The sequence below is a fragment of the Poecilia reticulata genome, chromosome 15 (genome assembly GCF_904066995.2).
Source record: "Poecilia reticulata chromosome 15, P_reticulata-male-v2, whole genome shotgun sequence".
Lineage (NCBI taxonomy): Eukaryota > Metazoa > Chordata > Actinopteri > Cyprinodontiformes > Poeciliidae > Poecilia > Poecilia reticulata.
The window spans coordinates 29,037,179-29,059,715 of NC_088844.1; the positions used below are offsets into that span (position 1 = coordinate 29,037,179).

At 40.9% G+C, this 22,537-nt stretch overlaps 1 protein-coding gene across 3 annotated transcripts in view; it reads right to left on the reverse strand.

The window, feature by feature from the left end:
- Positions 1–22,537, reverse strand: part of cdh23 (cadherin-related 23) — a 195,295-nt gene that overhangs the window by 147,326 nt on the left and 25,432 nt on the right. For all 3 annotated transcript variants that reach the window (XM_008430094.3, XM_081616163.1, XM_081616162.1), the window contains exons 4-6: positions 4,481–4,623; positions 4,220–4,267; positions 3,886–3,978 (exon numbers count right to left, since the gene is read on the reverse strand). In XM_008430094.3, coding sequence (XP_008428316.2) covers positions 3,886–3,978; positions 4,220–4,267; positions 4,481–4,623 — 284 coding nt within the window. The remainder of the gene's footprint in view (positions 1–3,885; positions 3,979–4,219; positions 4,268–4,480; positions 4,624–22,537) is intronic.

Below are 22,537 nucleotides of genomic sequence, written 5' to 3' on the forward strand. Positions count from 1 at the left end.
TTTCTTGCCAATCTTTCATTCGTGCTCCTTCATCTCTCACGTCCGTCATCGTTTCCCCTCTTTGTCTCTGATGTGCTGATGGTGTTCTAACCCCAGTTACTGTGGCATGTCCAGTGAGTGACAGCGTGATGAAGTGATGTCCCAGCATGTTTGCTTTGCCCGCTAGAGGTCAGCCGGGGTCACAGAGGTAATGAGGCCATAAAAATGCAGGTACAGAAAGTCGTGGGGAAACCAGATAAGGTGCAGAAAAGGTTAGAGGGAGATGAACAATGTGCATTTGTCGACTTCCCAGTCTGTCAGAGACAAGTGGAAGAGCTGCGAAGCTTAATAAAGGGCTCTCAGTGCACAGATTGGAATTTGTGCTGCATTATTATTGTGACACGAGGAAATCAGAACGAATTTGCCGTGTCTCATTTATCAAGCAAGCCAGGCACGCCGAATCATTTAGACTTATGAATAAACATGTTGCACCTGCAGTATTCTGATACAGTATTCAAATACGCAAAGTCTGCGTGTGTGATTATGACTGTTCAAGTTAGAAAACGCAGATGATTATTCTAGGAGGAGATGTTCTGACCCACTTCAGGTTCTGACCAGATGCTCAGAACCTTGAGATGCTCACAGGTCATCTGTTCAAGTCAGTTCTCAAGTCTCACAGGAGTAAAGTTAACATTTTCTTTGCAGATGCATGTAGTTTACTGTATGCATCACCTTTAAAAACAATCTGCACAGGTACTTATTATTTATTGATAAATAGATTTTAAATTCAAAGAGATCTAGTAGAAATTGGTTGTTGCTGAATATCAACATGAACAAACCAGGATGTACTTTAATTTTAAAGAACTATTAATGACACTCCACTTAAATTGCATTAAATAGTGTTAAGACTCTTCTGCTCACTTTGAGTTCTAATATTTACAGGAAAACAAAGAGCAAATAATCGGATAATAAAGGATAAATCAGGGTAAAAAACGCTGCGTTTGTGATCAAGTGTAATAAAAGTTGCCTTAACTTTAAAAAAGCAGAAGTGCTTTGTAATGATGCTCACGTAGCACTGAGCTAAATCATCTTTACATCATTTTCAAATTACCTGGCATCATTTATGACAGAGTGAAGTTTAAGAAGCATCTGTTTGGCCATTCTTATGATGCTACAGCAAACATTAAAAAGTTATTATGGACCACACAGTCCCACCCCTGCCAAAGTTGTAATCTGTCACTTAAATAGTAAATAGTGTTTAATGGCAGCACTAAATAAAAACAGAAGAACTTGGAAACTGTTTCTCACAGAGAAATATTCCAGAAAGCCTTTCCTTTTCCCTACTGATGCTAATAAACTGCACAAGCACTGACAGATATACTTCTCCTGTTTTTGGCCATAACTTCAGCTGCATAAATGTTTACAAGACTGATGATTACATTATTTGTCACAGAATGATCATTTTATCTGTACATTCACACGCTGCCTAATGTCAACTACAGGCTTTTGAAAGCGGAAAATGCCTGACGGACTTCAGACCGCAGCGGTAGTTTTAAAAAGGTGCAGCTGTCAAATGTGGCTTTTTGAGTGGAGAATGTTGCTAAAGAGCTGCCATCCAGCTCTAACATGTAATTTAAGAAATGTTTCTGCCCTGAACAGTCATGAAGCATTCATGAGCCGAGGCAACGTTTCACCATGAGTCTCCATGACAGATCAGGAGTCACCACAGAAAAACACTTTAGTGTTTTATCAAACCAACACTTAGATAAATTATGAATATTCTGACAATCAGAGTCTGCCAACATCTCCAAATACTACAAGATATCATGACTGATACAAAATGAAAGGATGGACAAAAATATCAACTTCCTGTCGCGTTCATGTTGCTGCTGCACACCTGCCACTATTCTCAATGTTAACAGAAAATATGATTCAATTCACAAAACCATACACATCCAACACATACTGCTCCACCTGTACCGCTAAGACTGTTAAATGTATTGATATTTATGAAATATGAATGTCCAGTTTATAAAATCGTTAGTTAATCATATATCTATTTACACGCATCAGTTATTTGTCTGCTAGTTTAAAAACTTTGTCCTGCAGAAACACAGTGGATCCCAGATTACTGATCCGATCTCAGTACCGGGTCCAATCTGAACCATTATCGATTCTTCTTTTAGTCCGATCAAAACCGTACAATTTCCTTTTGGTGAAATACTCAAAAGTCAGATTTCTTTAGCCTGAGAACAGCAGAATGTTTACTGATATGTTTCATTTGAAGCTTAGTAAAAGTTAAAATCAAATAAAGACTTCAGAAATTTGGACAGTTTTTTTTTTTTCTGGATTAAAAACAACCACAGTGAATTTATTATCCTTGGTGCTAATTGGCTGAAACCTCAAGAGTGGAAATAAGGATCAACACTGATGTTAGCTTCTGTGTTAGCGCCAAGATGGCTTCCACTGTACATGCTAAAGCAGTAACATTCTTGTGGATACTGGGTGTCCACTCACATTTCTCCTTTTTGGTCAATATTTGTAATATTTAACTGTTGAATTAAAACAAAGTTTAGGAGAATAGATTTGTAATTGTTACAGAGTTGGCTAAATTTGAAACCTGCAGTTCAGACCTCAAATAAAAAGTGGTGCATGTCTAGTTTTAATTCAGAGTGGGATGAGTGGAGCTCCTGAACCAGCATAATGGCTGCAGCTGAGTCAAACTCTGATTTAACATGAGCAGGTCAGAAAAAACTGGCCTGAGAAAATCAGTTCAGCTGTGGGTGATCTAACCAGCCTCATCTAAATGCTCCTTATTTCTCCCATTTATTTGTCTGACTTTATGGATCAGGGAGAGGAAAAGCCAGTGGCTTTGAAGATTTGGTGAGGACTCAGAGAGGTATGTGCTCAGTGTAAGCACACAACAAGACGTGGGTGTGTTTTGTGTGTAGATTCAAGCCCCTGTTTGAAGTCCTTCACTTCACTCTGGCAATTACTTCATATCAAGGATTAGATGGAGGAGAAAGCAGGGAGTAGACGCCAAGATGGAGAAACAGAGGGGAGGAGGAGGGAGGTGGCAGGAGGAAAGAGGACAGAGAAGTTGGAGGAAGCGTTACTATAGTGCAGATTAAGGTCTCCGCTGCAGGGAGGCTTTTCCCTTTATTTAAAGGAGGTTATGCTGACGGTCTAAACAAGAGCTGGAGGACAACATCTGCAGCAGAAACTGGGTTTTGAAATCATCACGTTACTTTGTGTTAAAACTTTAAAGCTCCTCAGTGAAAACATGTTTCTCCGTTCTTTACTCTTTGGTGCAGAATGTGATGAAAATCAACTATTCAGATACCAACACGGAAAAGACGCAATCACAACTCAGACGGAGATATTATATTATCACATGTGATAAGTGATAGTGAAGGACAGAACTAAATGGAAAAACTTTGATTGGCCTGTTTTATTTTTGCATTTTGTACATAAGTTTGTGGTGCATCCACAAGAAAAAGGCAAAACTTCAGATATGTCATAAATGTGAGATTAACTTCAAAAACCTTAACAAAAACCATAGATTGCAGCAGAAAGACTTCAAGAGGCTCCATGAACCGAGGAGCACATTATTGTGAGTGAATGTAAAAGTATTGAATGGGAAGCTGTCATTTTTCACGGGAACGCGAGAACAAAATGTCCCCCATGTTCCGACGTGGCTCCGAACAATGTGACAAATATGAAAACGAATGAACACTTTTACCAGACAACATACATCAGCATGAACAGATATGGGACTTCTAACATTAATCTGTCACTTAAAATTTCTGCAAGAAGAACTTTGGATAACTGCAGATAAGAGAAATGAAACATGGGCTCAGATTTTTGTTTATTTCTCCATATGCAATTAATGTAAGAGTTTCTTACCTCGGGGATTTGAACCGTGTACGGCTGCCCGTGGAAGTTTGGTGCATTATCATTCACGTCTCCAATCTGGATGTTTACTGTATCTTTCACCACCTGAGGGAGGAGATCATATATGCATCAAGCACAAAACGGCTGGACTCAGATTAACAGCAAAAAATGGTGCAGAGGGAATTATAAATGATCAAGGGGAGCGTGGGCTGAAAGTCAGTTGATTTTTGCACATAAATTTTGTTAAGTGAGACAGATGAGAGAGAAACGGAGGCGACTCGTGGTCAGGCTATGTTCACGGTGTCAGCATGTGACATGAAAATCACAGCTCAGTCCTGCCTCGTACCTCCTGAATGTCGCTCACGTAGAACTCCACCTGCATCTCTGACTTGGTCTGGTGCAGAAACAGAGACATCAGCATCACATTTCCATGGAGACGTGACATACATGAAGAGAGCAGAGCAGTCAAACAGAAAAGCATGTTTCAGAAAATAACTCTATGTGCTGCCGTGCTGCTCTCTGTTATCGCTGGAAAATTTACTCTCCGTCGCATATTTTCCTCTCTATTCCCAGGTGCAGGACTCAGAACCACGTCTGCATGTTTTACCTCGCGGTCGAGCTGCTGTCGGAGCCAGACCACGCCCGTCTCCTTATTCACCGAAAAATACTTCATGGCTTCTTCTCCTGAAACGCCGTATATGAGCGGCTCCCCCTCCGGATCCGTCGCTTTGAGCTGGGCCACCGAAGAACCTGCAGGGGAGGAGCAAAGGTCAGAGGTCGCATGGGGTAGAAGAATGCTTCCGTTTGTCTGGTTGACATTTCCCATACATTCAATAACAACAAAAGAAAACTGAAAGAAGAGGCATTAAAAGTTATAAGGAAGTAAATTTTTTGAATTGTTTTTCTGGCTGAAAGTGGAAATCATGATAAAAATAAAAACTTACAAAATGCAGTAATTTATTGGTGAGTTAAATATGATTTTATGTTTTTCAGACAGGTGTGAGGAATGAACGCGAGTAAAACAAACAACTTGTGGTTTTCTTTGTTCTAGAGATCAATCAATCAATCAATCAATCAATCAAATGTTTTCCTTGGTCAACTTTCATTAACTGTAGTCCAGTTGTTGTTTCTTTTTCCTGTTCTTTGAAACAGTTTTCAGTGAATAACTCGTTTACAGCTGAGGACTTGTGCGACCTTTGGCCCCTGGGTCTCAGATAGACGTGGCGTCCAGGTGAGTCCAGGTGAGAACACCTCCTGCTTGGTGGGGTCAGGTGTCATGCAAGCCGGGTAGCAGCTAACTGTTAGCCTGGGAATGCTAATTCCCAGTGGTATGAAATGATTTTGTAAAATGGTTTTGTAAAAAAAAAAACTAAAAGTAGCTCCCATGTCCACAGGTAATAGCAATGACAATAACATTTTTCTAAAATGAAAACACTTCAGCTGTGACCCTGTGTAGCTTTATCAGTCCTTTCTGACTCTGCTAAACTCTTAAGTAGTCACACATCTCACTCTGCTGAGGATCTTCGCAGTGACATAGTTCATATTTTACAGGAGAGTCCAGTTAATTCGTCAAAGTTCAATGATTCCTTTTGAATTTTCAGAACTTGACAGAGACGGACAGAGAGTCAAACCTCAAAATGCGGTTTAATGAAAATAAACATGAGTAAATCTCTGAGGGATGCCGACACTGGACAGTCAACGTCTGCAGTTTGATCCAGTCAGTCAGCCTTTGCCTGATAGATCTTCTTAAACGTATAGATGCTTGTATGTATGTTCATACCTGCGCCTCCACCCTCCCCACTCCGTCTCTGAAGCTACTTAGTCAGACAAAAGAAGTGAAGCCAGACTAAATCAAACCTGTCAGTCGAGCACCAAACCTCTTAACACAGCAACCAATTAGGCTTCACATTCACCCTCCTCTCTCGTTTTATTAATACACTCCATTTTCCTATGAAAGGGTGGCAAAAAATGACTAATTAATATAACGATTTATGAACCCCTTTCATTGCAGTCTAATGAGATTTATGCAAATTCAGCAGCTTTCAGTATGAGTTATAATTTGGTTGAAGACGTTGCAAATTAAGCATTTTACTTTGTAGTCATCAATAATGTTTTTTTTCCTCTCCTTCCTTTGAGTTTCTCAACTATAAAATAACTATCAGCTTCTTGTGAGTAGACATGCACTTAAGGGAAAGATTAAAAATGGTGACTCGAGGGAACAACAATGATAAAACTGAGAAGTTTCCAATCATCTGGACAGATTCTGATTCTATTACATGGAGTCTAATCCAATCTTGACTTTGATTGATTCAGTTTAAAATGCCAGTTGGCAAATAGGTATCTCAGCAACCCAGGAAATGGACTTTTCCTGGGAGTGCATGTGGCAATGGTGGAGAGAAACAACTCTCTGGAACAAACCTCCAGCAGAACCAGGGTCAGAATGTTTCATCTGGCAGCTACAGGATGAGAAGACACACTTTATTTCCTCTATTTCCTTTTAAAACATAAAGCTTTGAACTTTAGAAAGCCCAACGCTTTACTGAAATGTTTGAGTGTGAATTAGCTGAATTGAGAAATCCAAGAAGAACAGAGCAGGTGTTCCACTTAAAGAGTGATTTCTTCACAAACACCGAATGTGTGCAAGGAAACTGCATCCAAAGAAGATCAGCAGTCTGAACAAGCAAAAAGTCAACATGCTCCAAAGCAGTTCACTAATGTTTACATTAGTTATTATCCATGCATTTAGGGGAAAAGCTGCCTTTGCTTATGTATTTTATGTAAATTACAACCAAAGCAAACAGCAGTGACCATTTATAAGCCAGTTCTGTTTGTGATATGCAGATTGAAAACACTGTTCACTGAAAAATGGTCATTATTTTGATGGATGTCAAATTATCACAATTTTACACAAATTAATATAATTATATTACATACATTAATGCATCTGGCAGATAAGGGACAAAGGTGTACAGCCAGAAGAGAACTGAAAATATTCACGTCAAATATTGATTTATTGGGAATATTTTGTGTCACTGTGATTTTGGCTAAAGAGGAAATATTTGAGCCTGAAAACAGATTTGATCTTCTGGCCTATAAGGACACGTTGACATGTGCTTGTATTAAATGCAATATGTTTGGGATTATAGTGCAAACAGATCATTGATCACAAAATGTAGAAAATTGTATTTTGTGAGTTTTCTCAAAAATGAGTTTCTGGAGCCCATCTTGTCTTTCTTATCTCGTTCTGTGAGATTTTGCAGTGAGAAAACAGATTCCTGTAACGGAGCAGGAAACCGTCCTGCTCTGACCAGCAGTGGAGCATTTATGTGGAAAAGGCTCCAAAGATAAAACCAAACGTAAAAAGAAGAGCTGCACGTTTCCATTTGAACAGGACAGGAAGTCCCTCACAGATATCGTCATAGTTACCGTGTGTGTGTGTGTGCACAGCTGATGTTCCTCTAATGCTAACACTGAGACACTAAGCCCTTTTCTCTGACAAATGATGGTATTTAGCAGGAAGTGATGCCGGTGCTACTGTTATGAATGATACAGTGAACATTAATGGCCGCCCCTACCCCTCCACTCTGCACCACTTCCTCCATGACAGGAGCAATGGACTGCAAGAACCATCGTTCAACTTCCCCCTCTGTCTCCTATTGTCCTGCGAACCCACGGCTTCCTCTGCAGTCTCACACCTCCTCTGTAAACACAGCAGAGCCACGGCGAAGCAGCAAGCACATCTGGGGGAAACTCAGCTTCTTCTCTTTGCAGCTTTTTGTGAACAGTTCATCCTTTCTTAGTTTCATTTACCCTTACAGATCACAACCAGTCTGACACTTCTCATTCAAAGTTTATGACCTTCAAAGTATGGTATTTGTGCAAAACCTTGCAAAAGTACATAACCGTCAACAAGGATGCTGTGTTGACTCAGGAGAGCTGCAACTACAGATGCATGCCTCACTTTTAAGATTTATTGTTATAAAACACTTTTGCAACCAGAAATATTTTGTATTTCTTTGTTGGTCTATCAGTTAAAAATCTCAATAATATTTATGGCATATTGTGCAAGTCTGTCTAACTAATGTATGAATTAGTAGCAAATGTGTTTTTAAAATTATTTCAATGCTGAAGAAACTAATCTAATAATATTAGGTTCAGAATCAAAGGGAATCTCCCAAAAAAAGAAGAAAGAAAAAATGAAATAAATGTGGTTAATGCTAAAAAAACAAAATGTTTGACGTTGAGAGAGAAACTATAATTCTTTTTTTCATGAGGATAAAAAAAAGACTTAAAAAGTAAAAGTGCAGAGCAACAGACAGAAAAAAAAGATGAAAGATTTGATAACATGCCGACAGCAACATGTGAAACTCGTACTTAGCGCTAGCTTACAGGAGAGACGGAGCAGGTAGTGGAGGGGAACTAAATCAGCCGCCAGAGGACATCGATCCCTGCTGGATCAATAGCAGTTGCACGCGTTAGACGGGGACTAGCCTTTGCCCTGCCCCGGGGCCGCAGGCTTCTCAAACAAAAGCGGCTGTGGGCCAAACGCCCGTTTATTATGTTGGTGACATCTCCAGACCTCTCGTTCATCTGAGTTCTGATTCACTGGGACAGGCGCTGTCAGCTCTGCAATTTCAGCCATGCTCTGAATTATGGCCATGAATTTTATGGGGCACCAAAGGCTTAATGGGTATATGGGCAGTGTTCAGCTGTCTACCACTGCGGGGACAAACAGAAGAAAAGATGAAGCCACCTCAGATCAGTGTTAAGTCTCACTGAGAGCCCAGGACCGGCTGGATGATCCGAACTCGGTGGGTATAAATTCTTGATGGATCGTCTCTCACTCAGGGCCAGTCAGACTTGGGGCTGAAGTCATGCAATCAGGAGGCTGATGAGTCAGTGTGGTGCCACTCAAGTTACTGCACTGTCTATCTGCTGACAAAAGAGAGCCTTCAAACACATCAACAAGGCCTATGTGGGGCAACACTGGCTCACATCAATCACTCCTAAAAAATTCACATAAGCAAACGCAGTCCTCAGCTAAGTTGCAGGATGAGCTCATTTGCTGCGCCGCTTTTTCACCGTGGAGTGGAGCATTTGTCAATATACAGAAATGGGAACAAATGAGCATGTGATGCTGCAAAGGATCCGTCAGGGAGGGTTTTCCCATCCGACACACGGAGGAGTTGAATGATTGGAAAAGTGGCTCTAAAGTAGAATTGAGTTCTTTCTGGAAAATTTGATAATCAATGAGAAAAAAAATCAGACAAAGATGATAACATCCAGACAGGAAGCATAAGATATTATACGTTTATAAGTTTTATATTTTCAGGTTCTTGTTTAGAAAAAAAACATCCATCCATCCATTTTCTTGCACCCTTGTCCCTTAATGGGGTCGGGAGGGTTGCTGGTGCCCATCTCCAGCTAACGTTTCGGGCGAGAGGCGGGGTCACCCTGGACAGGTCGCCAGTCTGTCACAGGGCAACACAGATACACACAGGACACACAACCATGCACACACACACTCACACCTAGGGACAATTTGGAGAGGCCAATTAACCTGACAGTCATGTTTTTGGACTGTGGGAGGAAACCGGAGTACCTGGAGAAAACCCACCAAAACCAACTCATGGGGGCCACCCTTCCCTCCGTTCAAGACCTTTCATCCCGGCGCTGCGTGTCCCGAGGCCGAAACATCGTCAGAGACCCTTCACACCCACAGCATGGATGGTTCTCCCTGCTGCCCTCTGGAAAGAGGTTTCGAATCATCCGGTGCAGGACATCCAGGTTCCGAAACAGCTTTTTTCCACTTGCCATCAGACTGCTGAACTCCCAACCGTATTGCACTTGAAAATCTGGTCTCCACATTATATCTGCCTCTTGCACAGAACAAAGAACTCTTTTACTGTTATTCCTTCACTCTATATTTTCTATATTTATATACATATTTACTGTCCTGAGCTGTATGCAACGAAATTTCGTTTTGTATTCACCTTGTGTATGCAATATGACAATAAAGTTTTAACTACTACTAACTACTACCATGCACAGGGAGAACATGGAGACTCCATGCAGAAAGACTGGGGCCGGGAATTGAACCCAGAACCTTCTTGCTGCAAGGCAGCAGCTCTACCAACTGTGCCACTGTGCAGCCCAATCGCAATTTTTTTTTATATTCAACATAGAATCAAATTATTCTAATGATGATTTAAAATGTTAAATGGACTCCTTTCACAGCTAATGTGAGAATAAAAAATATTTTTGACATTTTCCAACATGTAAAAATCACTGTTATCTGCATACATTTGAACATTAACATGTTGTTGTAAACCAGCATGTCACACTGTGGGGCTCCAACAGCCCAGTTAATGAAGGATGATTTGCTCAAACACTGTTTTCTGCTTGATAAATATCATTTAAATCCTCTAATTGTTTGGTGATGAATGACGTTTCTCACCATGTTCTTTCAGATGTGAGAACATACATTTAGAAAGCAGCCAATCCCGAAGCTACATTAATATTTTCTTTGGCGCTGATTGGCTGAACACCAAAGAGTGGAGATAAGGTAGGTAGTAAATTAGCTTCTGTGGTTTAATGCATATTAAGGTATATTTGGTATTTAAATGATTAAATCTGGTAGTCCTAAGAGTTTCAAGTATTTGCAGTCTATAGGTTAAATTCTCTGACCCTCATGAATATTAGGAATGAACTGCACACTTATATAAATTAAAACTTTTAAAACACACAATAACTATCTAATATTAAAACCACAAAATGTTATCTTTAGTACATTTTTCCTTCGGTGTTTGTCTAAATAACTTCACTTTTCGATCTTTGTGTCATGAACTTCAGGGTCAGGCATCTTCCTTATAATACAGACTTTTAGTTGCCGTTAGACGACACAGACAAAAGACAAGACGATGTTTTGGTGTGAAATTTACACAAATGTTCTTCACTGAGTGAAAATATAACCTGGATATTAGTATTGATCAAGCAGAGTTCACCTCTGAGCTGAAATGTTCATCATTCACACCAACGTATGACCCTTAAGTCAACCCAGCTCCTATGCAGCACTTTACAAGTAATTGAGGAGTCAGATTTCATCAGGGGATTTAAGTCATTCTTTCAGGCTCATCCTTTTAAGACCCTCTGTGGGGGCATGTCCATTATCTCCTGCTTTCCCCACCAGTAAAACGAAACGCACAATAAATTAATCTTTCTTCAATTCCTTTAGAAATAAGATGGAAATGAGCTGAAATCAACTCATCACTACTTTCTGGGCCGGAGGTGCTGTGAGCGCTCTTATTGTCTAAAGAGTTAGGCTGCCTTTGGGAAACCACTTAGACGTGGAAATAAACTAAGAAGATCCATCTGGAATGATAATGGTCCAGTGGCCGGAAAGAGTTTGAACATCCATTTCCATACAGAGAGAGCTGTACATGTTTGCATTTAGGGTGAATCTCTTACAGCTGAAAATGAATATTAGCAGATAATGCTCAGAGACTGTAGGTTGATTATGTTTGTAGGTTTATATTACATGCTACCACAGAATAGTGCAGTAACATGTCTTACATGATGTGAATAAGTCTCTGTTTCTGCCTTTTTCTTACACTTAAAATGTCTCAGATCAAAAAAGTAAAGTAAGTTAAGTTTTCTGATGTCTGTCCACCGTGTAGAATCTAGAAATCATTTAGAACCGATAAAAGAGACGGAGGAGGCCAAAAGATTTCAAAACGTAAGCCCACAGACTCGTGTCCCCAGAAATAAACCCAGGACAGCATCTGTAACACATCAGGCCCCAGTTGGCTCAGTAAGGGTTAATACTCATCATTCGAGTCTAAACTGGGACATATCGCTCATCGACTATTAAACACCTGGATTATCCTCAAGATATTAGGAGAAATATTTTGTGGAGTGAAAAGAAAAAGTGAAATGTTCATCATGTCTGGAGAAATAAAAAAAGAACATCACAGTGAAATGTGGCAGAAACAGGGTTTCCTCTTGGTCCCCACAAGGGGAAACCCTGTTTTTGGGTCAGGGGTCAGAGTTAGGACTAAGGTGTGAATTGAGTTTTGGTTAGGGTTAGGTATGGGATGGTTAGGGTTAGGTATGGGATGGTTAGGGTTAGGAAAAGGGTAAAGGTGAGGTTTAAGGTTTAGGCTGTAGAAATGAATGGAAGTCAATGGAAAGTCCCCACAAAGATAGCCACGCAAACATGTGTGCGCGTGTGTGTGTGGGGGGGGGGGGGGGGGGGGTTGGGGCTGGGGGGGTGCATCAGGCAAAGGCAGTAAACACTAGCAAAGACCTTAGAGAATCCATTGTTGCTACCTATCAATCTGGGAGAGTTTATAATGTGATTCCGAAGTCTGTCATTCCAGAGGAAGAGAGATTATTCACAAGCAAAAGCTCCTGCTGCAGAGTGGAAGCCCCATCCGATTCATCCCAAGGTCAGATCATGCAGGGAAGTCGATAAAAAACACAAGCATAACAAAATATGGTCCCATATCAATGACTAGACAGACCTTTAAACACCGTAGAATCACAGAAGGATCCTTGGTACATATTTTATTATTCATGTTTGGATGTCGAAAAATTTTACCACAACTCTTACATGCTACTGATCCAGAACCAAACCAACTCAGATATGCAGCAATAACCCAATATCAACATAGCTTCCTATCAAACTCTGCTATCCAGATGCTTCACTGACCTCAGGATGCTGCAGGCTTGGATCAAAAACGAATGTATTTGTTTACACATGTAAAATCTGTTTTTTAACATACCGACATGGCAAGTCAGGGAATAGAAACTTCTGTTTAAAAAAATTTGGAATGTGGTGGAAAGATGGACTGAAGCTGTTTTTCTGCATCAAGACCTCAACAAAGTGTAGAAACTTATGGCAACATAAATTCTTCTGTCAACTGGAAAACTTATGATTTAAGCTCCAGCACAAAAAAAGTTAAATAGGTCGATAATGATATGGACAACCCAGCAAGTCTACTTTGATTGGCTGAAAAAAAAAAAGAACCAAATGGAGGATTTATCAAAAGTCTGGACTTGAAACCAGCTGAGGTTCTGCCTTAAAACAGCCGGTTAAGCTCCAAATCCATCCACCAGTTATTAGGTTTAAGGGGTAATCACTGGTTTTTATAGCTTTTAAATGAAATCATCACTTCAGTTGCTTTTTCTGTTGTCAAGAATTAATACTTCTAGATATGAACTAAAAAAAAACTAAACTGCAAATTTAAAACAAGTAATTGCAGTCCACTTTTAACAATGTAATTACAAAAGCACATTTGCTTCTAATCTTTCATTCATTAATAGTTTTTAAATCCATGTTCTTCCTATGGTGCGGGTGTGTGTAGGTGTGTAAACATCCCTGTATTTGTGACATCAATAACTGGGATAGCAGAGAGACAAACAGTGCGGCTTTTAGTGACTCCTGTGTTTCAACAATGCACACAGTGAGAGTCCTTGGGAGGCCGTGTATTAATCCAACAGATTTATGACTAAATCTGTCACGGATGGGTGGAGAACACCCTCTGCTATTCCTTTGGCCCTTCTAGAGTGAAATACACACCTTCAGAAACACACAGTCGAGCTCTTCTGTTATGTTGTAGGACAGTCCACTCGACATGAAACACACATGTGACTGTAAACAACACCAGTATATGGAGAACATCACATTTTTCATCACCATCGTTACCATCTTCAGGTTTTCACTGCAGGTCTACGCCAGCAAGTTACTTATGATATGTGGAAACATGTTTTTCACCACAATGACACAGAAACATTACTTAGATGTAGACACATATCTAAATAAAGCATATTTTTTATTAAACTAGTGGAACTAGACATTTATCTTTCTACTGATCCAGTTTCCAGTTACTCTGTTCCTATCAGTGTAAAAACCTGACTGTCGTGTGTGTGTGTGTGTGTGCGTTTGTTTGTAATACCTTGTGGGGCTGATTTTCCTGACGCTTACTACGTTGTGGGGACCAACTGCTCCTTGTGGGGACCGAAGCCTGGTCCCCACAAGGGGAAACCCTGTCTTTGGGTCAGGGGTCAGAGTTAGGACTAAGGTGTGAATTGAGTTTTGGTTAGGGTTAGGCATGGGATGGTTAGGGTTAGGAAATGGGTAAAGGTGAGGTTTAAGGTTTGAGGCTGTAGAAATGAATGGAAGTCAATGGAAAGTCCCCACAAAGATAGCCACGCAAACATGTGTGTGTGTGTGTGTGTGTGTGTGTGTGTGTGTGTGTGTGTGTGTGTGTGTGTGTGTGTGCGTGTGACCATCAGGCAAAGGCAGTAAACACCAGCAAAGACCTTAGAGAATCCATTGTTGCTACCCATCAATCTGGGAGAGTTTATAATGTGATTCTGAAGTCTGTCATTCCAGAGGAAGAGAGATTATTCACAAGCAAAAGCTCCTGCTGCAGAGTGGAAGCCCCATCCGATTCATCCCAAGGTCAGATCATGCAGGGAAGTTGATAAAAAAACACAAGCATAACAAAATATGGCTCCCATATCAATGACTAGACAGACCTTTAAACACCGTAGAATCACAGAAGGATCCTTGGTACATATTTTATTATTCATGTTTGGATGTCGAAAAATTTTACCACAACTCTTACATGCTACTGATCCAGAACCAAACCAACTCAAATATGCAGCAATGAGCCAATATCAACATAGCTTCCTATCAAACTCTGCTATCCAGATGCTTCACTGACCTCAGGATGCTGCAGGCTAGAATCAAAAACGAATGTATTTGTTTACACATGTAAAATCTGTTTTTTAACATACCGACATGGCAAGTCAGGAAATAGAAACTTCTGTTTAGAATTGATGACAGGATTATTAGAAAACTAAAAATGTGTGAAGTATGGTTTATTTAAAACAGCTGTGAGGAGAAAGTATCTTCTTTGTAAAGATAATCTGGAAAATCCTGGGAACAAACCACAAAATGTCTTAAACTGTCCTTATGACGCATGAGACCAAAGAACAGATAACAACATAACAACAGCACAAACACTTCATAAATTCACCATCAATTAATTAAAGTATCTGGGAACAGATGCCTGGATGATGTCAAACAGGAAAAGCAACAAGTTAACGGGTTGCAAACACAAACTCTGGTTCTGACTGAAATGCTTTAAGTTGCACTCAAGTTTGCAAACTGAAAAAATGGGCCAAGACTTTCCACAATAAGCTGAGAGACAGAAGAGAACAACTTCAGGGGTTGAAGGCTTTTTAAGCAACTTTTTCAGTTTTTATGTCTGGTTGTCGTAAAATCATCTCTTGAGAAATATAGTAATAAAAACAAAAAGAGTGAAATCAAACCAAAAGACTTCTCGCCACCTCAACAACTTTCAATGTTGACGCTACTTTGACGATGTGTCATTTATCGCCTCGCTCTATTAAGGGTGATTCAGCGAAGTGTAGAATGAACTGATGAGAGCGAGGCGTGGGACCCAACATACAACCCAGGATTGGTTTTTAAGACATCCAAGTGGTGATATGATGAAAACACTGAGTGACAAGGCTGTGACTAACCAATCACATTGTGAAAGATGAAGGACAGTGAAGGACATTAGCAGGCAGTTGTCCCCCGCATTGGTGAGAAGAAGCAGACCTGTCACTGCGGATTCTCACGCAGCTCAGTACTGCCTGCAAACACACAGGAAAGCTTTTTGCTCTCGCCTCATTCCACGACATCCCATCACCGTCTCAAACTTCCCCACCTCTCTCTCTCTCTCCCTCTCGCGTTTTGTCATGTTTTTGTGACGGTTTGTCTTGGTTGTGGAGGCCAGACAGAGGGACGCAGGCTGCTCTGATGCAAGCGGACAGCTCGCTGAGTTCTTCGGAGGTTTCTGGAGTGACGGCAGAGCCACTCCGGCCTGTCGCCGTCACAACGGCGCCACAAACACACACAACTGTACCAACGCTGCCGGCTTTCACAAATATCTGTCAACAATGACGCTTTCTGACGCCTGCCCAAATCTTTTCTGCTCCTTCCATCTTCACATGTTGCTCCTTTCATCGGGTTCTGCTGCTCACTTTAGTTTTTAATTCGGTTTCCATTTTGCCGTTAGCGTCTCTGTTTTCGGTCCAAACTGGTCTTGCCTCTTGATTCAAACACCAGCCCTCTGCTGACCTCACCAGGCCTGACTATTATCTGAAAATCAGCTAAATCACAGGCGGGTAATGGAACATGCCGCCATTATTGTGAAGCTACACACACACAGATAGAATCACATTAAAACAAAAGCCTCTGCCTCTTGACCTTCATCCCCTTCCTCTCTGTTTACATGTTTATCAATTGGCCCCTGTGTTACTGAATTATGGGTCTGCTGCAGTTTCTGCCAGCCGGCAAATGTAGATGTGGACGCTGCAGAGTGGCAGGACCAAGGGTCAAGAGTCAGGATTTGGAAACTTTCAGCAGCCATTTCTGTTTCTCGTGTTGGGTTGGTTGAGTTTAGAAACATAAAAGGTAAAGAACAAAACAGTTTCAATTTTACAAAATCCGATTGGTAAGAAAAGCAGCGTAGACATAGAGACGGTCAGCAAGTTTGTTTCTGCGATATCAAAATTGGTTACCGTCTGCAGCCGTGAGAAAAGTCTAATTGCAGACATGTTTGAAAAGTCCTTTCATCACCATGGCAACCATTCAACTGTGCGAATCGTTTGGTGGGACCAAGCACCGCCTCATAGGTGTAGCTCCTCCTCAGAGCAGCCGTCACCCAGGACTCCCCCACTCAGCTCCTCCAGACTAGCCAGCAGCAATTAGCAGACCGTCTGGTGGAACTGCTGAGTTTCTTATAGGAGCTGCTTCTTGGTGAAATGCTGGTGAAAATGTTGTTAACAGTTAACACAGGACAGATGTGATGATCTCCTGACAACTGAGTTTCAGATTGTTTTAAGACATATTTGATAAATAAAGCATTTTTACAACAACTGAAGGTAACATAGTTAACCAATTGTGCTATAAAATGGCTGGAAAATACACAATGCTGCCCCTTTGCCACATAGCATGGGGCTAGTCAACATCACTACAGTTCTGATTATTTAAACATGTTTCAAATGCATTTTTTAAGTGTGGTTCTTATTGGGGGCTGCACAGTGGTGCAGTTGGTAGAGCTGTTGCCTTGCAGCAAGAAGGTTCTGGGTTCGATTCCCGGCCCCGGTCTTTCTGCATGGAGTCTCCATGTTCTCCCTGTGCATGGTGGGTTTTCTCCGGGTACTCCAGTTTCCTCCCACAGTCCAAAAACATGACTGTCAGGTTAATTGATCTGTCTAAATTGCCCCTAGGTGTGTGTGTGCATGGTTGTGTGTCCTGTGTGTCTCTGTGTTGCCCTGCGACAGACTGGCGACCTGTCCAGGTGACCCCGCCTCTTGCCTGAAACGTTGGCTGGAGAGGCACCAGCAACCCTCCCAACCCCACTGAGGGACAAGGGTGAAAGAAGATGGATGGATGGATGGTTCTTATTGATATATTTAATCCACCAATTCTGTTCACCGAACACAAAATTTACAACAGAAAACTCCTTCATGGCACAACAAAGAGAATTTGTGTGGTGTGTTTTCTCCCCCCTCACCACCTGGGGTCACACAGGTTAAACTTTCACTCACATAAAAACCAACACATCTCCATTGTGCCATGCTACATTGCTGCTCTCCATCATAATGGTGTTTTTCTTGCTAGTCCGTATGGTACAACAGTTGTAAAGTGATGCTGTTGTCCAGACAGCGCACCAGCATGTCTGATCCTGCATGATTGGGTCCATCTCAGCTCATTGCAGCTGACTAACTGCACAAACAGGCCAAGGCCAGCTGGACTTTATATGATCAGGGATAGTTGTGTGTCTCCATCTTTCCAGAATCTCTTTCTCACTTATGTCCATCTGCTGCAGAGTCTCTCTTACATCCATTTTCCTCTTTTCCAGCCTCCATTCCAATCTTTCCATGTGCATCTACATTTTGTGACGGCTCACTTGTTCCTCCCTTCCCTGTTCATCCATTTTTCTTCCTCTCCTTATCATTTCAACACCCTTAGCTTTCTTAAAATTCAATTTGAATTCACATTGTTTAACACAAATCTGTAAAAAGAAACTTACAAAAAGTACAGAAGGGCAATTAGAGATTACATGTTGGTCTGTTTCAGATCATTGGCATCAAGCAGCAAAGCATCTAACGAGATGCAGAAACTAAAATTGGAATGAGATGCATTACAACAACTCATCTACGAGGAAGAAACTTAGTCAAAAAGAAATCTTGGATAATGATATGATCAGCGATCACCTCAACGTTTGGCGAAACCAAATAAAAGTAGAAGAGCAGAGCTCAGAGTTGAGTTTAATAGTGGAGCTAACAGCATTTCTACTCTCCCATCATCCATAAATCTTGCTCTAAAATGAATGTGACAGGAAGGACATAAATCTTGTGACATTGCAGAAGTTTATGGAAACAATCCCACAGTGAAAATGTACCATAAGCAAAGATAAAGGTGGTCAAGTGAAATGATATAATGTGACCTTTTGGTCAGGCAGTGTGTTGTGTTTGGTTCATATCATCTCACCCTTAAAACTGAGGTTCCTTTTTGAATCTTACTAAAAGATTCTTCAAACTCTAGTGTCTCCTGGTTTTTACTAATGATGTCATACAATCATCTTCACACTAGGAAGTGGATGATAAGGTTCAAGTTTGAGATTAGAGGTCTGAGATGTGTTTGGGTAAGAGTTTGTTACCTCCTCAGTGTAATGGTAAAGGTCGGGGCAATGAGCCAGAGGGGGACATTCTGCCACTGGAATGTCCCCCCAAAGATACCAAGGCAACTGTGTGTTTCTGCACTGCGTCTGTGTCTGAGACAAAGAGAAGCTGAGTGTGTTAAAGCTGATGGTGTGTGCATAAATCTCTTGTGTGTCCCTAATTTTTACTGAAGCACAGACTGAATTTGATGTGCAGAGCAGCGATCTGAGCGTTTTGTCAAAGCCATAACACACCACACTTGTTTTATGGATAATAAATTAACTCATTATCTGTGGCGCTCATTAGCTTCAGGTTCTAATTAGGCAAAATTAATATTGTTTCCTGAAAAAGACATTGACACTGGCAAATTGGCAATTGACCTCTCTGGTCAATCTGGGAAAAAGGACACAGCGTTGAGGTGAATCATAAAAACAGAGATGAGACGTGAAATGGCAGCTGCTCCAGCTGATCGGGTTTGGAGACGTCTGTCTCTGATCTGCTTTCAATATTTCCTGCTCTCTTTCTCAATAAGAGCAAAACCGTTTACACAAAACGTGAAGCTGCCTTCATGATGAGCTTTTATGTTATTTGTTTTGTGCTGATCTGGATTTAATAGCTCTAAATTTTGTGAGTTTAATCTTTTCACGATCATTAGGTCTTATAATGTCAAATGTTGCATTTTCTGATTTTTTTATTTCTGCCAGTTTTGATTAGAAATCCACCTATCGGGGTTTCTTTTTGTTGTTGGTGCTGTTTGCAGCTTTTCTTTGAGTTCTGACTGAATTTGAACTGAACATGGAACAAATTCCTGGCAGGTTTCCTCCGTTTGGGTGTCAGACACACATCCTGATTGAACGGAGGTCAAATCCAGGCCTTCAGGGTGATTGTTCTGCACCTGTTAGATGTGTCTTTATTCAACACACCTGAGTCAGATAATGAGGTCATTAGCAGGACTCTGGAGAACTTGACTGCATACTAAAGAGGCGATTCTGTCATTTGCTTCAGAGGTGTTGGACCAGGGACGCATCTAAAGGTTTAACCATTTAATTGTTACTCTGGTTGTATGTTTAGGGTCACTGTGCTGTGTGAAACCATCCACCCACCTTTGTTTTCTGCAACCTCCCATACATTCTAATATAAACTTGCTAACTAAGTAACAATGTATCACCAACTGGCTGGATAAAGTTCATGTTCACTACTTACTCACTTCTGTCGCCAACTTTTCAAGACTGGGTGCATTCTGAGCGTCTCAAGCGATCAACCCACCTGCCGGTTCTTCCTCTCTGGAACTGAAACTCTGGCCTTTATGAGAACAAATGTCAGCGTTCAGGACAAGGAGGAGATAACCTTTACACACACATCAGCTGATCACCAGCACCGATGTTACTCTGCAAGCAACTAATGCAATTTTATTCTGCAAGTCACTAAAACCAGAGACTGAAGGTTGAGGGTTTTATGGAGCAAAGTGAAGAAAAGTCAGACTAAACAAACAGCCACAAGTTGAATCCTGATGTTTCTCAACTGTGAGCTGCTGGTAAGCAACAGGTCACAGAGTTTTTATGTTTTACATTCACAACTCATTGATACCAGATGATACAACGTTTGAAGTTTTCAAAACATCAGTTTTTCTTAAGGAAACGTAATAAAGTCGTGTAAAATCAGAGCCATAAAGGCAGTATGGGATTAAAACACATTACTGTGACAGTTTTAGGTTAAAGGTGGGAGTGATTTTAGTTCAGTGAAACAGGAAAATTTTGCTTATTTCAGACCATGACTGGAGATCATTTTTGGATTTAAACCAAAAACCTTTCATAGCCATGGAGAGGCTGGGTTGCCAACAGGATAATTGACCTGTTGCTTGACCCAAGTCTGTCTTTAGCTCAGTGTAAAGAATAATGGCTGGACGTTTTCCTCATAGCTTCCTCAAGTTTACATCAGTTTTTACCAGTAACCCTGATATAATGATTCACACAGCGTCTAAAAACATCAGCCTTTGTTTCATCCACACACAGAATTTCTTCCCAAAAGTCTTGAGGATTATGATTTATGCCAAACATGAAACAGATTTTTATGCTTTGTTTGGTCAGCAGTTGTTCTGGACTTTGAATTTTATTAGATTTTTATTCCATTGAGTTTCAACCTGATCAAATAAAAACATCAGATATAAGTTTTGTCTCATTTAGTATCAGGTAAAAAAAAAAAAGAGTTATGCAGCTTTTTATAAAGTGAGTACAAATCTGATTTTAACAGCATAAGAAGTTACTGAAATAAATTTTTCACTGATATGTATTAAAAACCATAACATGTTGCTTTATGTCCCAAACTTAAATCACATTGGTTTCAGACTGATGAGGACAGTAGATAAATGTATCCACGTGTTTTTATGTCATTTATTCCAAATACTAAAACATTTACAAAAAGCCACAGGTTGAAAAATCCGAAGTTTTATTTTATTTTTTACATTTTGACAGTCCCTCCGTTTTCAAAGCCACAAAGAGAAGAAAAAACAAACATACAGAAATGCTCCCATACACATCCACGTTTCTCATTTCCACTGCCTCTCTGCATTCGAGCAAAGAGAGGTGGTCGCTGATGTGAAACATCAATTTCCAGGTTAGCTGCTCTATGTGGCTCAGGCAGGTATCAGCCGTGACCCACCTGGGCCCGATAAGCAGCTGCACCAAGCTGATCTGCCACCAGCAGTGCTGGAGAACCCAGTAAAGCAGGCATGTGCAGACAAACACACATGCACACTCACATGCATAAGTAAGCAAAGTGTCCACATTGGGAGGCTAAAATAATGTGATAGAAGAAGTGGAAAAGTAAAGCTGCAGCACTTCATTAATATGGAACACACAAGTGGAAATCGTCACCAACTGACTGAATGGTGGCTCCTTTATGAAGTGGTTGGTAAATTTGATCAGCCCACAAGCTGAAGTGACGAGTTTGCAGTCTATGTGGGGAAAGTTTTGATTTTTGCAACTAAGCCAACGGAAACTATCAACTCATCATAAAAACAGAAGGGAAGCTGGTATTATTATCACATTTCTGTTCATTCAGCAAAGATCAACAAGTCACCTGCTGCAGGATTTAGTTTAAAACCTGCTGCTGCTCCACCAGCTGGATATCCGCACCGTCCCTCACAGCCGTATGAGGACAAACACAAAGACACCAGCAGGACGGATGGCGGGTCTGAGCTATGGGAGTTCACTGGGTTGAAGATTGGTGCTTATCAGAAATGTCTCCCACTTGGATGGATTTCAAATTGTCTGATGTCATCATGAAACATCCCGAACAAACGGGCAGCAACAGTTGCTTCTCTGCAGTCAATGCAGATGATGCTTCTCCTCCTCACATAAAGTTTGTTTTCACACCTGAAGGTCCAGAAGACTGGGTTCTGTTGGGAACTAACATTGCACCATTTGTTACACTTTCAGCTGCAGTTCACTTTCACACTGCATCGTTTCAAATGAACTAATGAAAAATACTGCTAACGTCTTCGCCTGTGGGGGCGCTGCACTAACAACTACTGAAGGAAACAACTCAAAAACTAATGAAGAAGACTCTGAGCACAACTTCCTTCTTTGCAAAATGTAAGCAAAAATGGAAACGCATCAGATTTCAGTAGTTGTAAGATTTCTCTTTTGTTTTTGGTAAAAAATAAATAAATAAATAAACAAGCATTCTCTCTTGCCAAACCTTCACACAAGTGTTTGTGTTTGTTGTACTTACCCAGGATGCCTTTAGTGTCTGCACGATGTTCAGCTATGCATTCGAACTGAGCCAGAGTTCACTTCAACCCAACGAGACCAGGACTTTAAGAGGACCAGAGTTCACTTCAACCCAACCGAGACCAGGACTTTAACAGGACCACGAGACCAGGACTTTAAAAGGACCAGAGTTCACTTCAACCCAACTG